This window comes from Erpetoichthys calabaricus, chromosome 1 (assembly GCF_900747795.2).
Source record: "Erpetoichthys calabaricus chromosome 1, fErpCal1.3, whole genome shotgun sequence".
NCBI lineage: Eukaryota > Metazoa > Chordata > Cladistia > Polypteriformes > Polypteridae > Erpetoichthys > Erpetoichthys calabaricus.
In genome coordinates this window covers 280,105,554-280,121,166 of record NC_041394.2, presented here as the reverse complement: position 1 = coordinate 280,121,166, position 15,613 = coordinate 280,105,554, and the positions used below count along the sequence as shown (strand labels likewise).

The window sequence follows — 15,613 nt, the reverse complement described above, 5'->3', positions numbered from 1 at the left end:
GCACCTCCAAATCCGAGACCATGGTCCTCAGCCGGAAAAGGGTGGAGTGCCCTCTCAGGGTTGGTAGCGAGATCCTGCTTCAAGTGGAGGAGTTCAAGTATCTCGGGATCTTGTTCACGAGTGAGGGAAGAATGGAGCGTGAGATCGACAGGCGGATCGGTGCGGCATCCGCAGTAATGCGGGCGCTGCATCGGTCTGTCGTGGTGAAAAAGGAGCTGAGCCGCAAGGCGAAGCTCTCAATTTACCAGTCGATCTATGTTCCTACCCTCACCTATGGTCATGAACTATGGGTAGTGACCGAAAGAACGAGATCGCGAATACAAGCGGCTGAAATGAGTTTCCTCCGCAGGGTGTCTGGGCTTTCCCTTAAAGATAGGGTGAGAAGCTCAGTCATCCGGGAGGGGCTCAGAGTAGAGCCACTGCTCCTCCGCATCGAGAGGAGTCAGATGAGGTGGCTCGGGCATCTGATCAGGATGCCTCCTGGACGCCTCCCTGGTGAGGTGTTCCAGGCACGTCCAACCGGGAGGAGGCCCCGGGGAAGACCCAGGACACGCTGGAGGGACTATGTCTCTCGACTGGCCTGGGAACACCTTGGGATTCTCCCGGAAGAGCTAGAAGAAGTGGCCGGGGAGAGGGAAGTCTGGGCATCTCTGCTCAAGCTGCTGCCCCCGCGACCCGACCTCGGATAAGCGGGAGACAATGGATGGATGGATGGATGGATCTAATGTGAAATTGTACTCCGTACTTCTAGAATTTTTATTTTTATACTGTATTGAGGATTTATTCTGTTCTATGTATTGTACTGTATGGCTCAGAATTAAGACTGAGTAAAATGACAAACTAGAACTTCATAAAGATGTTTACAAACGTTGGCGCTAAACACATGCAGAGCAGGTTAGAGACTATGAAACCAGTGAAATTAGAAAGGCTAAAAAAAAAAAAAAAAAAAAGCGCTATACACGTGGAGAAAGTTAAAGGATATGAAAGTAGGAAAATGAGAAAATATAAAAAAAAGAAAGTAAAGATCGCAGTAGCGCAAACAAACAAACTGCCTCATTTAACTATGCACCAGTCTAACTTTGGTTTTGCACAATAATTACTACACTATTGCACCTTAACACTTAATTCTATTTTATTCACATAATTTTACTTATTTCTTATGTTCTACTATACTGTTATCTTTCAATCCATGACTTTTTGTTAATCTGATATTCTTCTAACTTTGCACAGTTTTTGATAAGCGGATCAGGATGCATTTAACTGCGTGTTGTCCTGTATAACTATGCATGTGACAAAGAATCTTGAAAATTTCAAAAACGGAGTTTACCGCACATGCATTTATTGGTTACTTTGTTAGTGTATATATATTTATCTGTCTGCTTATTTAAAAAGCAAAATTTACCCCAGGAGTTAAAAACGTTCTGTCTAGCCCTTGTACAAAAACCTAGACAAAAGCTGGGGTATCACCTTGGTAACCCCCATGTACTTTTGGAACTGTGAGAGGAAAATAGCACGACTTTACAGACAGGAGTCCAATGCAGAACTCTACTTATTATTTATTTTTTATTTATTTACTTTTTTTTTTTACAAAGTAAAAAAGTAACTGCTGATGATGTAGATCGTTTTGTCTGTGCTGAAATTCCAAACAGAGAAACCTGTCCTGACCTCATTAAAAAGATTCAGCATATTGGGACTCGCAAGATTACAAATATTGTTTTTACAGAAGTTCTGAAATAAAAGTGAAACTAATGAAATAGCAACAATTCAAAGAAAAAAAAATCTTAAAAGTGTGTATCTGGAAAACCAAACACGGGGGTTGGCGAGCGAAGCCCCCTAGTTTGTTATAAACAAATACTTATTCAATGAAATGTAATCAGTATCTAACTTGATGATTAAACTTAAGATGAACTTTACATAGGAACTTGATGTGGGTTTCTGCATTTATTGTTCTGTAATTTCTGACTCTGCCCTGAGGGCAATGTGACAATGAACACATTAATGAGACATTTTATTGTGAATGTATCTGTAGTTTTTGTTTACAAAATCAAAAAATGTCTCCAATACAGCAATTAATATTCTGAGGAAGGGGGTGGAAAATTAAAAATACTGTAAATTGAAATTTTGGTAATTCAGTAGATTATATGTTCTAAGCAGTTCAGACTCTGACAGTGTAGACTCTTGTGTTAGACCTACAACATGTACTTGGATGGGATTTACACTTGCAACTTGTGCACAAAAGATGTAATTGGTCCAATTAAATGTGCATAGAATAAAGTGTACCATTTTTTTCTTCTGTATACCTCTGAAGAGTTTTCTGTACTACTTACATTTTTTTTTTTTCTTCAGAGGGTATGGTATTTTCCAAAAGTGATTTATGTGTATTGGACAGTTAAACCATAAAAGCATTATGCCCACTGTGTTCCCTATTACTCAGATTTCATTTTGTAAAATCGAATTATTGCATATTGCTAAAAGGTTTTTTTTAACCTGCTTCCATAAGCATGTCATTGGTATTTATTTAAAAATGAAGAATAACCTCTGTCAGTTTCATTCTACTTAACCAACCTAAATCTGCAAGAATATTCTTGATTGTTTAAAATGTGTAATCTTACTTGCAGGAAAAGGACAACCAGTCTCTTATCAGTCAAATAAATTTGCTTGAAGAAGAGGTATGTCTGTACCAAGTACATTTTCATGGTGTGTGTATGTAATAAAGAAATACATTTTCTTGGACCTAGCATGGATAAAATTTACTGTTTGTTTAAATACTCCTGGAATGTTCTATCCCAATAAATATACCACCTGCTTTATGCTGCTTAGATTTTCAAATGGGTTTTCATTATTTGAATTGGGAGCTGCAATTAATATTTAATGATATGTGTGTTTTGAATACAGTATAAGGTAATTATGCATGTATGCTTGCTTGTCTTTTAATATTAGCAATTGCAATCATGTAAGCATTAAATTAATGACTTTTTTAACACAGGTTAGTTTTAGTATGGAATTGGCCAGTAGGTCTCAATATTGTCAATGTCTGTCCCTACTGGAAGGCCTATTATCACTGGGTTTATTGGACTGACTTTTGAAAGCTGAACTGCCAGGTGTGCTGTCCTTACAACTGTAGTGTGAAAACTATAAGTAAAGGGGGAAACAAACATAGTGGAAGTGTGAACTAAACTGCCAAATTCAATTGATGTGGATAATGAAATTTAAAAAGGTGTTTGGCCCCCCCCCCCCCCGGTAGTTGTCTAGGTTTGTGCTATGTAATATAGCCCTATGATGTTCATCCTTTATAACGGTCTCTAAGCTACACAGGAAGTACACCTGAACAACAGACAATTATAAAATTCATGGTAAAAGAATCCCTGATATAATCGGATGGATTGACAAAGAACAATTATATTTAGACTGGTTCTGTTTCTGTGAAATCTTAGTTTAATAGTTGTCGGAAATGTGAGTCAAAGTTGACAGATGATTTTTTTTCTAAAGTAGTTGGGTATGCTGAATTTATTTTTAGTGTCAAGTTCAAAATTGCATTCTTGATGAGAAGTGATTCATTTAACATTCGTGCCTTGAACAAAAAAAATTATTACGGTGTATGATGAAACGTGGAAAATAGTCTATTTATTGTAGGAATTCCAACAAACAGCTGTTTTAACACAATTCTTGCTTTCTTTACATAACTTAAACAGTATGTTTTATATCAAAAGCAAAAGTTGTGAAAACACATTGATTTCAATGCAGTTTTTAATATGAGGAGTGTGTTTGTTCATAATGCAAAAATTTCTTATTTGGCTACTCAATCACTTATCTGTCTAATTTCAATTTATATCTGCAAAACCCTTGATCTCTGCACATATTGTAGTTGTACCATTCAGTGTACATATTAACATAATAAAACAAGTCAATGAATTAAATACTAATTCAGTCAAAGGAAAGATGCAACTGTTCATTTGAATTTCTGCATGCATCTCCAGTTGTCCTGCAGCACATAGCAGCTTCTTGCAATTGCTTGGCTCGGACACTGTAGGCAGAGAGATCAGGATAGGAACAAAAGTGCCACTCTCAATTCTTCATCCCATATTCTCTGGTGGAGGTAGCATAGTATAGTATATAATGATATGTAGTATATTGTATTGTAAATTTCCCCTTGGGATTAATAAAGTATCTATATCTCTATCTCTATCTAATGTTGCTTGTGTGTCAGTAGCCATACTGATACTTGATACTGTCCCCTCTTGATTTGGAGTGATAGGGCATTGTGTGGTTGGGCAGCCTCTCCAACAGGTAAGCATAAGTGAAGAGGATTGACCTATACGTATATATTGTAATTTTTTTTTGCTCTCATTTCCAAGGACCACATACATATGATTTGTAGCCTGAAGCGGATAAGTAACTCTCAGTCCCTGAGTTTTTTCTGTTTGGCTTCCTTACAAATATTTTATTAAACCAGCTAGTTCACGATGAATACACATAGATGCAAATGAAAACAAGTTAAATGGAGAACTTGCTGATTATTTTGTCATTTACTTCTTATTGCTAATAAGGAGCCATTAAAACAGGTAATGCAGCTGTTTAAGGCTAAAATGAGTAATTAAATGTGGGGAATCTTAACAAGCAAGACAACTAAAATGATATTTAAAATGTAGCTTGAGCAATAAGTGAATTGACTTCTGTTTTAGAACTTTGTTGGAATAAAAACCTACAGCCACTATGGCCCTCAGGACCAACTTTGCAGACCCCCTACACTATTGTCTGACCTTCCTGAGTTGTGGTCAAGCTGATTATAATCTCCTAGAACTTGTGTCATGACCGCACCAATTATGACTGAAAGGGGAGCCTTGAAAGAAAATACTTTTAAAACTGTAATTTAAATACTAAGAATGTATTAGAACTCAATATACTAAACTCATCAAAGAGCATACAAAAACACATTCTGTGCCCATTTTGACAGGGAGAAAAACCAACACAGAAACTAGGGAAACTCCATACAGCTCGCAGAATTTGGTGCCTCCCATCTTTGAAAGGGAGGGACTTTTAAGATGTTTTTATATATTACAGAGATGATGTCTGAGTCCCCAAGACCCAAGAAGTAGGTGGGAGGTGAGGAAAGTTGAGAAAATTTTGTTTAACAGTTTCTAATTTGTAGGTTGTGAAAATGTGTTGCTTGAAGGTTAAATTTGGAGTGTAATTGTTTGTAGGATGTGAAGACGTTGTCTATGTACAGATCTCGAAGTGATTTAATCCTGAATGTTTTCCAAACATTGAAAGCTACGTATGTTTGAGAGGGAGGGAAATGTTGGTTATATTGCAGAGGTGCCACAGATAAAAAGCTTCTGTATCTTAAAATGCTTCCTCCATTGGTTCCATATCCTGAGTGAATGAAACACAATTGGGTTATTAGTATATTGGTGATTATCTTGTATTTACTCGGGTACAAAGCAAGGAATATAGAGAAATGCTGCAGGATTTTATTTCTATTGTGGGCCAGGCCTGTGTATATTCATCCATTTGTGTCAATGTCGAGGGTTTTTATATATTGTATATTTGCCGCTCAGTAATAAAATTTAAAGTTTAAAGTTAGGTAAAACCATGCCACCTTCTTCTTTAGGTCTTTGTATGGTCGCCTTTTGAGTATGTGGATGTTTTGAATTCCAAGTAAATGGGGATATGATTGAATCTAGCGTCCAAAAAAATGATTTGTTGATGTATAGTTTAATACTTTGAAATAGAAATAGCAGCTTAGGAAGGATATTCATCTTGACAATGTTAATTCTTCCAGCTGAAGTGAGTTGAAGGGTGGACCATCTATGCAAGTCTTGCTTAATTTTTTCTATGCAGACAGCAAACTTTTGTTGATAAAGAGCTTTGTTTACTTGTGATATTTACCCCATGGTATTTAAACTGATCTGCGCTGATAAAAGGGAAGGTGTCCAATCTACAATTGTGTGCTGGAGAGTTCATTGCAAAGAGCACACTTTTATTCAAATTAATTTTGAGACCAGAAATCTTTTGAAATTCTGTTAGTGCTGTTAGGATTACAGGCTCAGTATTTTGTGGATCAAATATATACAGTACCATGTCATCTGCATATAGAGAAATTTCTCTAATAATCCCTTTTATTTCATAAGCGTTTCGATAGTGAACTGCCCGTGGCTCTATTGCAATTGCAAAAAGCAGTGGTAATAAGGGGTTTCCTTGTCTAGTACCATGTTCTTGTTTGAAGTAGTCTGAGATAATGTTGTTAATACAAACTGAAGCTTCTGGTATACAGCAGTTTAATCCTTGCACATATGTTTGGGCTAAACGCAAATTTTCCTAATGTGGTGAAAAGGTGGTTGCATTCAACCATATCAAATGCTTTTTCTGCATCCAACGATAATATCTCCGGGGTGTTAGACTTTGTGGGTGAATATATTACATTAAATGGGCAACAAAGATTGGAAGCTAAGTGTCTACCTTTAATAAATCCAGTTTGGTCTTGTGATCTTATCATAGGAAGAATTTTCTCAAATCCTAGTGGCAAGGACTTTGGTTAGTATCTTAACATCTTTATTCAGAAGTGAGATTGGTCTGCATGATGTACATTGTAATACATCCTTATTTTGCTTGGGAAACACAGTAATTAATGCTGGCCGAAAAGTTTAAGGTAGAATTTTACTGTCTCTAGCTTCTGTAATGTTGCTAATAAAAGGGGAGCTAACTTAATTGAGAAATGTATCTAGTATCTAGAAATAGCATCTAGTAATTGTTGTAGTGCCAGAGGTTTGTCCATTTCTTCTGCACTGAGTAATCTAGTTGTGGTATCTGTAATGCATCCAAAAATGCCTTCGGTTGGGTCTTCTTTAATCAGAGTAGAATATTAGGCCTTATAGTAGTCTCTAAATGTGTGCATTATATTTTTATGGACAATGATTTTGTCTCGGTCGGTGTTGGTAATTGCTGGGATTGCATTGCGAACTTCCTGCTTGTGGATTTGGTGAGCTAAGATCTTGTTAGCTTTCTCCCTGTGTTCATAGTAATGATGATGTGATTTAGAAATGAGTTCTGTTTCTTTTGTTAAGTGGTTGAGTTCTGAATGCAGAACCTGTCTTTTCCAATGAAGTTCCTCATTCAGATAGCTGGCATGTTCTTGATCTATTCTGGTAATTTCACTGATTAGCTCTGAAAATATCTTGGTTTCCGATTTTATTTTTGTGGGACAGATATGAGATGATAATCTGTCCTTAAAGTCTTCAAGGTTTCACAGAGTATTCCCGCAGGAACCTTAGAGAATTTATTTTTTTTTTTAAATCTATTTCCTTGGATATAAATTCTGTACAGTTCTTGTCTTCTAATATGTGTGTTAAGATGCCATCTGCAAGATGAGTATGTGGGGCATAGTGATTTTAGCTCCATGATCAAATCGGCGTGGTCGGAGATAACAATAGCGTTGCACTTACAAGATTTAATCATGGGCAAGAAATTGTTATCTATGAAGAAATCTATGAAGAAATCAATTCTTGAGTTGCAGTGATGCACAGGTGAGTAGAAGGAATATGCTCTTGAGTTTGGGTTTAAGAATCTCCAGGGGTCTTATAAGTTGTGATCAGTTACAAACTATGTAATTGTCTTTGCAGTGTTAGATGTCATCGCCCCTGTGGCAGGAGACCTATCTAGGTCTGTATTTAATACACATTTAAAGTCCCCAGCCATTATAATTTTATGCGTGTTCACATTGGGAATGGATGCAAATACGTTTTGGATGAAGCCCCTATCATCCACATTAGGTACATAGATATTTATCAAAATGACTTTACAGTTAAGTAAATTACCCATGATGATCACATATCCCCCTTCAGGATCAGATACTACATCTGATACTACAAATGACATCATTCTATGTATAAGAATTCCCACACCTCTATTTTACTTTGTAAAGTTGGAATGAAATATTTGGCCAGTCCAGTCTCTGTGCACCTGGACCTGATCCTTGCTTACTAAGTCGGTCTCCTGTGGGGGGGGAAGCTACTTAGGTGGGAGAATACTTTTTCTATTTCATTCTTGATTGAGACCTTTAACATTCCACCTCACAAAGTTAACTGTTTGGTGATCTTTTGTTGACATTCTGTAGTCTTAATTTAAGAGAGTACATTATTATATAAGACTGCTTTGACCTTAATTTCAAATTTTTCCAGTAGTTATTGTCATGAAGCCTATTGTTACGTTGGTGCTTACAATTATAAGGATTAATAGGATAGATAAGAAATGGCTTGCTCTTTCTTTCTCTCCCCCTCCCCCATTTTGCCTCCCCATAGCTGAACCATACTTCACAAAGTCCCTGTCCTCTGACATACCTAGAGATGGAGCACGTCCAAAACAAGCCCCCCCAGCAATGGCACATGAGGATTAAACTAAAGATATCTATTGACAATATAGTCCAAATACTATAAACATAAAATGTAATCAGTTTGAGAGAGTAAACCCAGGGAATGATGTTATTCAGTAGACCTGAATAAGGCAGATTAATGTTTGATAGTAAGCCCTAATGCAATGGAACTTGCCTTAAATGTCCACTTTCAGTTTGGCAGCATCTGATCTCTGCTTTCCGTAAGCGCTGTTTAATGCTGTAAAATGTGGCACGTTTAGTAGTTGAGGGTGAGAAATCAGGGGAAAATGCGAATGCGGTTATTTTCAAATATATAATCTTTTGTTTCTGTCTGAGAAGTAACATTGTATGTAGTTTTAAACTAATTTTTAAAAGCACACGATAAGTCCTAGGCTTTGAGGTATTTGATCCGCATATGCGGTAAGCTGCTTCTGTCTCGGTGTCTTATTTCAAATCCTCCAATTATTTTAGATAATAGTTCAGCTACGAATTTCATTGGATTTGGACTTTCACGATTTTCAGAGAGACCTTCGATTCTGATATTATTCCTTCCTTCCAGTGCAGCTAGTCTGTCTCTAAGCACTTTATATTCAGAATTTGCAGCCGTTGCTTTTTCTGTCGGAGGTACATGGCAGTTCCACTATTTCGTGAATTTTTGCCTAATGTCTTCAAACTGAGCACCAAGTGCTCCAAGCTTATTCTCAAATTTAAATGCATTTTCCTGTATTTTTCCTCAATTTTTTCTAGCATACCTTTTAAAGGCTGCCTCAAAACAATTATTTAAACGGGTTTCCTGGTGTTTAATATCCTTATCTTTTATGTCCTTTTTCCTTATATCATTTGTGTCCTTTATATTATCCTGGAGCTCTTTTATGTCTTGAACGGTGGCAATTGCGGCGATCATTGCATTCAGCTTGCACAGATCGTTTCGGTCTTCCCCGAACTCCACGGGTGAAGTTACATACCCAGCTGCAGCCGATGTTGTTGGCTTGCATGGGGTAGATGACAACGCGGAAGGTAAGGCCAAGTTCAGTTTCACTGTGCCTTCTGGAATCATCGAACAACCCAGGCCCAAATCGCTTTCACATTCGCTCCCACTTGTGCCCTCGGCTGGGGATGATGAAGCACGTTAACAAGTCCCGGGAAATCTGTGTTTTCACCTATGTTCGAGGTCAATCTCTGGATATAGCTTTAGCTGTCTTTTCCGTTTCTTGTAGTCAAACTCATATTTACATATGCTTCTATAAACTATAAATGAACCCCATGGGCTGAGTAAATGCAGGATACCTCGTAATTTATAAAAAAACAAAATCAAAAAAATAACACCGCTGCTAGCGGAGTTCCACCTCAGATGTCCATCTCCCGTACCGGATGAGACCTTTTTTTTTTTTTTAGTGAGCAGATGGGATCCATCACATGAACTGCAGTGACCGCTTATACTTCAAATACAGTTTTTGCAATAAACACCAAAACACAGCTTCACAAACTCTCAATAGATGTACTATCTCAAAAAAAATGCAAAACATTGTGTCTTATTAAAGACATGTTTGATTTTGTAATATTAGGATGTCAATACCTCTTCTTGTCCACTTTTGGATGTGTTCTTTTTCAGGATGCTATGGGCAACATACTGTAGACAGTACAGACCTTTGACAAATTGAGTAAATAAATTCACCATACCCATTTGTTAAAGAAAATCCGTTTGTCAACTTTAATCCTCCAATGCTTACCGGTGTCACAATTTGAGATTTTGAAACTAGTCTAACTTAGAAATAAGCTTCAGAGGCCTTTTTCTTTTTAAATATGCAAGTGTAATTGTTTGTTTTCTGATCATTCATGTTTTCATTTTCCTGTTCTAACAGAATTTAAGGAATACAGAGAATATCAATAGCCTGCAAAAGAAACTGAATGATTTGTGCAACATCAATGCTGATCTTCAGGTACATTTAACAATATACTACAGGGGCAAAATTTCAATTTCCCAAAGTATTCTCATTGCTTAGTGTTTATTTTTATTAATTAATCTAATATCAGTGGCCATGTAAAAAAGAAATAATCCTGAGAATTTCAAGTTGCAAATTATAGTCTTGCAAGTAGACAGGCCTACCATTTAATGTTCACAGTGAAGGTTGGATGGTTAAAATATGTAATTTTCATGCAGTAAAAGAGTACACTATATGTGTAGCAGGTATGCCAACCTTCAACTGTTTGTTTTCTAACTAGTATTTAAGGTTTATCCATGAATTCAAGATTAAATGTAGGGGATGGGCTGCAAAGATTTATTTATTTATTTATTTATTTTTTTAAAGCCTTTTTTTCTTTGGTTAATATGATTTAACACCATGTTTAAATTTTTATTGTTTCAATGCAGTCAACATGCATTTACAAAAACACTTCTTTCTTTGAGCCTTTAATTTATACAGTACTTTTATATGCCATAATTTTTGTTTTTTGGTTTGTGTATTCTGAATTACAGGTGCAAATTCATTCCTTGGAAAGTGTTCTTAGTGAAAAGAATGTCCTACTGCGTAATGTAAGTGCCAACTAGCAAACTGTATAATCTAGGAGATGTGGAACTAAAGTTTAAAATTAGGAACTTAAGAACCCACCTTTAACATACTGGACTATATAAAACTCGAAAGATCTCATATAATTAGAATGACATACAGTACTCCTGTCTATTACCTTTTCTGTACATCTTGGATTATAAACATACCATATATATAATTCTCTGATTCTGAAATTAATGAGGTGTACTGACAGGCGGGGCGGTGAGATAAAGTATAGGAGTCGGGTGAAGGACTTTTTTTTTTCTTGGTCCAAGAAGATTTGTCTACAACTAAACATTAGTAAGAGCAAAATACTGTTTATTGACTTTAAATGCAGCAAAGCACTGGTGTATAAAATAGATGAGGATGCGAAAGCATTAATGCAATTGCACATTATATCTCGATGAACAAAATATTCAAATAGAAAATCTTTACTGAGTAATGCTGTGTAATTTGTTGAGAACAGAATGATGTAACAACGGTCAATGGACACCAAAATCAACAACCCACTGAGGGTTGGATTCAACATCACACCACAAATCAAAGTCAAAAATTGAAATCACAGGCTGATCCAACTTGTGTGAATTTCATCACAGCAACTCATACTGTAACTCAGTAGTACATATGGCCCCCATATGCCTGTATGCATTCCCGTCAAAGTCTGGGCATGCTCTTGATGAGACGACGGGTGGTGTCTGGGGGATCTCCTCCCAATACATAATGTCCCAGAGGTTCTCATTTGGTTTCGGGTCTGGTGAATGTGTGGACCAGTCAATGACATCAATGCCGCCTTCATCAAAGAACTGTCTACATACTCTAGCTACAGGAGGCAAGGTGGTGTTCTGCACCAGGAGGAACCCAGGGCCCACTGTAACAGCAAAAGGTCTAGCAGTGGCTCTGTGGATTTCATCCCAGTACCTAACAGCAGTCAGGGTACTGTTGCTTAGCATGTGGAAGTCTTTGCAACCCTTCAAGGATATGCATCCCCAGACCATCACTGATCTATTGCCAGGCCAGTCATGCTGGATGATGTTGCAGCCAGCATAGTTTTCCCTTGGGCGTCTCCAGAGTCTCTTATATTTTGCCACACGTACTTAGTATGAACCTGCTCTCATCTTTGAAGAGAACAGGTTGCCAATTGCGAATCTGGCAATTGTGGTATTCTCAGGTGAACTTTCACAGTGATGGCCTCTGAGCACAGATCCCACAAGAGAATGTTGGGCCCTCATGGAGTCTTTCTGACTTTTTGTCAGAAGCATGCATGCCAGTAGCCATCTGGAGGTCATTTGTAGGGCTATGGCAGTGTTCCTCCTGTTCCTTCTCACACAAATGAGCAGATACCAGTCCTGCTGCTTTGTTGATGCACTCTATGGCCTTGTCCAACTTTCCTTGTGTAATGGACCATTTCCTGATATCTCCTCCATGCTTTTGAGACTGCTGGGAGACGCAGCAAACATTGTGACTGCACGTATGGATGCACCGTCCTGGATGAGCTGGACTACCTCATGAAACCTAAATTGGCTGCAGGTACTGTCTCATGCTACTAATAGTAATAAGGACACTAGCAAAATGCAAGACTAGAGTAGAATTAGTCGGGAATGATGAAGAAAAAGAAATTGTCAGTAGCCAAACCATTCCCTTTTTGGGGGGTTGTCTTATTGTTGCATCTCCAGTGCACCTGTTGTAACTTTAATTTGTACCAGAGCAGGTGAACTTGATTCACAATTGCTTATGTTTTATAACTGCACTGATTGATCTCCCTGAAGCTTGGTGTTAGACTGTGATGATTAAGTACTCCCAGCTAGATTGCAACTCCCACATAAAGAGCTTTTTACAGATTGTCTCTGCAGAAGTATTAATGGGAAATTGTCCGTCTAGTTCTTGTAACTAAATCTCTTCTGGCCCTTAATTGTGAAATACTGAAACTACTGTTTACTTTGTATTTGATAAAACCACGTATGGGATGTGGATCTAAAAAAGAAAGGGAAACCACACAGGAACAAAAGTACTGCTTTGATGCCGGGTGCTGCCAGTTTGTAAAACAGAGCAGAGAACTTGTGTACAGCAAGGATTGAGCTGCTGTGAAGATGTGCATGGCTTTACGCCAAGTTTAGTTTTTATACATCGCGATGTGAGCATGGAAACGGGCGTACACAACATTTTTGTGTGTACGCACAGTTTATACATGAGGCCCCTGGAGACTTTCTGTTGCTTGGGGGAGTGGAGGGTGTACAGTAAGGAAGAGATGTCTTCTTTCATGCAGGAACAGTTCGTCATTAATTGGTGAATGAATTTAGTATGTATTTTTGGTGGAGTAGTTATGTGTAAAATTCAGATTACTATATAATATGTAATTATATTAAATATGTGCATTGTGTTATTTCATTTTAGCTAAATTTCCCCTTTCGTGCAAATATAGTACTATATTTAATTTTTATTATATATATATTATATAAGTGTGTATGTTTAAAAAAAAATATATACAGTAATATAATTTTAAAAGGCTAGTACAGTGTCCTTTTACTTCATTTTTCATTTCTAATTTAATGTATAGTTGCCACATTTTTAGTGACCTCTGTCTTTTCCAGAAAAATACCCACATTGAAGAACTTCATGGTACAATTTCTGAATATTCTTCACTAATAGAAGTAAGCTATATATAATATATATATTTATATTCTGTCTCATAGCTTTGCCTTTTTCTTTTTTTTATTCTTTATAAATGTGCTCTGGTCTGTAGAGTTTGCTGTCTTTATTCCAAATACTGATTAATTTAACAATGCTCAACGCAAAGAGGCAAAAAGAGTGTCCCTATGCATTATGCAGTGTCGTACAAACCTGTTTTAGGCTATAAGGTTTTGTGTGTTAAATTTGGCTTCATAGTTTGCTCTAATTGGTGTGTTTTTTTGGCAGCTACTGAGGAATGAAAAGAATAAACTTGAGACTCGCATCCAGTTAGTGCAGCAGGATCTTGCAACGTAAGTAGTATAAATGACATCACAAACCAGGAAAGTGCAAGAAAACATTTTTTTAAACATGCATGCAGAATTTTTCAAGACTGCATGTTAAAAAAAAAAAAAAAAAAAAATCTCCTTTCGGATGTCGGACCCTAAGTTTTAAACTGTTTGGTGTAGGTGAATGACTGCCCTAGAACAACAAAGACCTGACAATTTCCGATCCACATTCGAAGTATCAGTGTTTTTAGCAACTATACATTTATGTAACAACATTTTCATTTGTTTTTCTGTGATTTTTAAACATAAACTACAATCCTACATTCCCTGCCCCCCTCAAACATTTTTTCTTAAAGTTCCTATAATGTGAATTTTAAATGGACTAAAGAATCATCCTCATCTTGGCCTAAACATGCCAAGAACAAGTTGGTTTTGTTTAAAAGGCACTTAAATGTTCAGTTATTTCAAACCATACTGTCATTGCGTGCCCTGTAATTGACAGTAACGTTAAATGTTTTATTAGTGGGTAAAAATTGGTTGCAGTAGGTCAATTTGCACACCAAACTATTCAATAAGATGGAGTGCACTCGTTTATATCCTTTGAATAAAACGCTAGGTGTTGAGATGCAGCCACAAGTACAAAAACTGTGAGTAAAACATTCACTATAAATTTGGGCAGTTTTATCCTAATAATTTCAATTATACCTACCACATTAGGATTTATTCTAGTTATTAATTTTGTTAACTACAGGAGGACAATGGGCATCTCTGGAGTTTGTGTACTTAACCGCACCCTTTCTGGATCCCTTCATAGTGAGCTGACACTTGCCCAACAGTCACCTGAGGTAAATGACACTAAGTGTGACATTCTCATTTTTCTTTTAACTTTGGTAAATTTGTCAAAAAGACTGGAGTTTAATTTCTACTAAGATAATTATCTCTTTAGATATTTTATTTTCATGCTAGTTGGTTCTAGTCAAGGAACATGTTTCATTCTAGTAGATTCATTCCTTCTCAGCAACATGGTCCATGCTTTGGTAAGCATCTTGCAATTGTAAGAAAACTTTATAGCGCTCATGATTGTGTTCCATTTGTATTTAATTTTGCACCCTTTTTATTACTTTTGTTTTTAGGTATTTCTGCTTGGGTTTTTGTTTAATGTGGAATTAATTTCTGTCATTCAATTTTAATGTTTGTTTCAATTTGACAATTATTTCTTCATGTCTTGCTTTTTGCTGTGGCCATCACAAATTTGTGGTCCTTTATTTACAGTTGTAAACCAGGTTGCTAGGCTGGCATAATCAGAAGTATATGATGTGATACTGTCATTGTGATAATATACAGTAAAGGATGGCATATTGTGCTTCCAGATTGTCCAAGATTATGGATTTATTTTAAAGCAGGTGGTTTGGTTTGGAAATTTTCGGTTTTCAAGCTAGTCAAAGCTTGGTTAGCATTTTGGTTTTGGATGATTCTTTTTGATTTCGTGGTTTTGACTTGATCCTGCCCTTTGACTGTTTATCTTCCTGTCCTTTACATCATCTGCCTGCTCTCGTTTTGACACAGTTGTTAATGAAATAAGCTTGCGCTGCACTGAAATAGAAATTCTCATTCACTTTGTCAAGTCTGTTAATATATTTGCTGTTAACACTGAAATGCTCATTGGTTATGCAGTTTTGTGTGTAGTTTTTCCTATTAGTTTGTCCATATGAATTTGTGTAGAATAGGTAACATGAAAATAA

The 15,613-nt window shown here is 36.8% G+C and overlaps 1 protein-coding gene across 1 annotated transcript in view; it reads left to right on the top strand.

Moving 5' to 3' along the window:
• The window catches only part of lrmp (lymphoid-restricted membrane protein), a 106,524-nt gene that overhangs the window by 33,025 nt on the left and 57,886 nt on the right, over positions 1 to 15,613 (top strand). The window contains exons 9-14 of the mRNA XM_051930351.1: positions 2,619 to 2,669; positions 10,231 to 10,308; positions 10,845 to 10,901; positions 13,506 to 13,565; positions 13,831 to 13,895; positions 14,623 to 14,716. Coding sequence (XP_051786311.1) covers positions 2,619 to 2,669; positions 10,231 to 10,308; positions 10,845 to 10,901; positions 13,506 to 13,565; positions 13,831 to 13,895; positions 14,623 to 14,716 — 405 coding nt within the window. The remainder of the gene's footprint in view (positions 1 to 2,618; positions 2,670 to 10,230; positions 10,309 to 10,844; positions 10,902 to 13,505; positions 13,566 to 13,830; positions 13,896 to 14,622; positions 14,717 to 15,613) is intronic.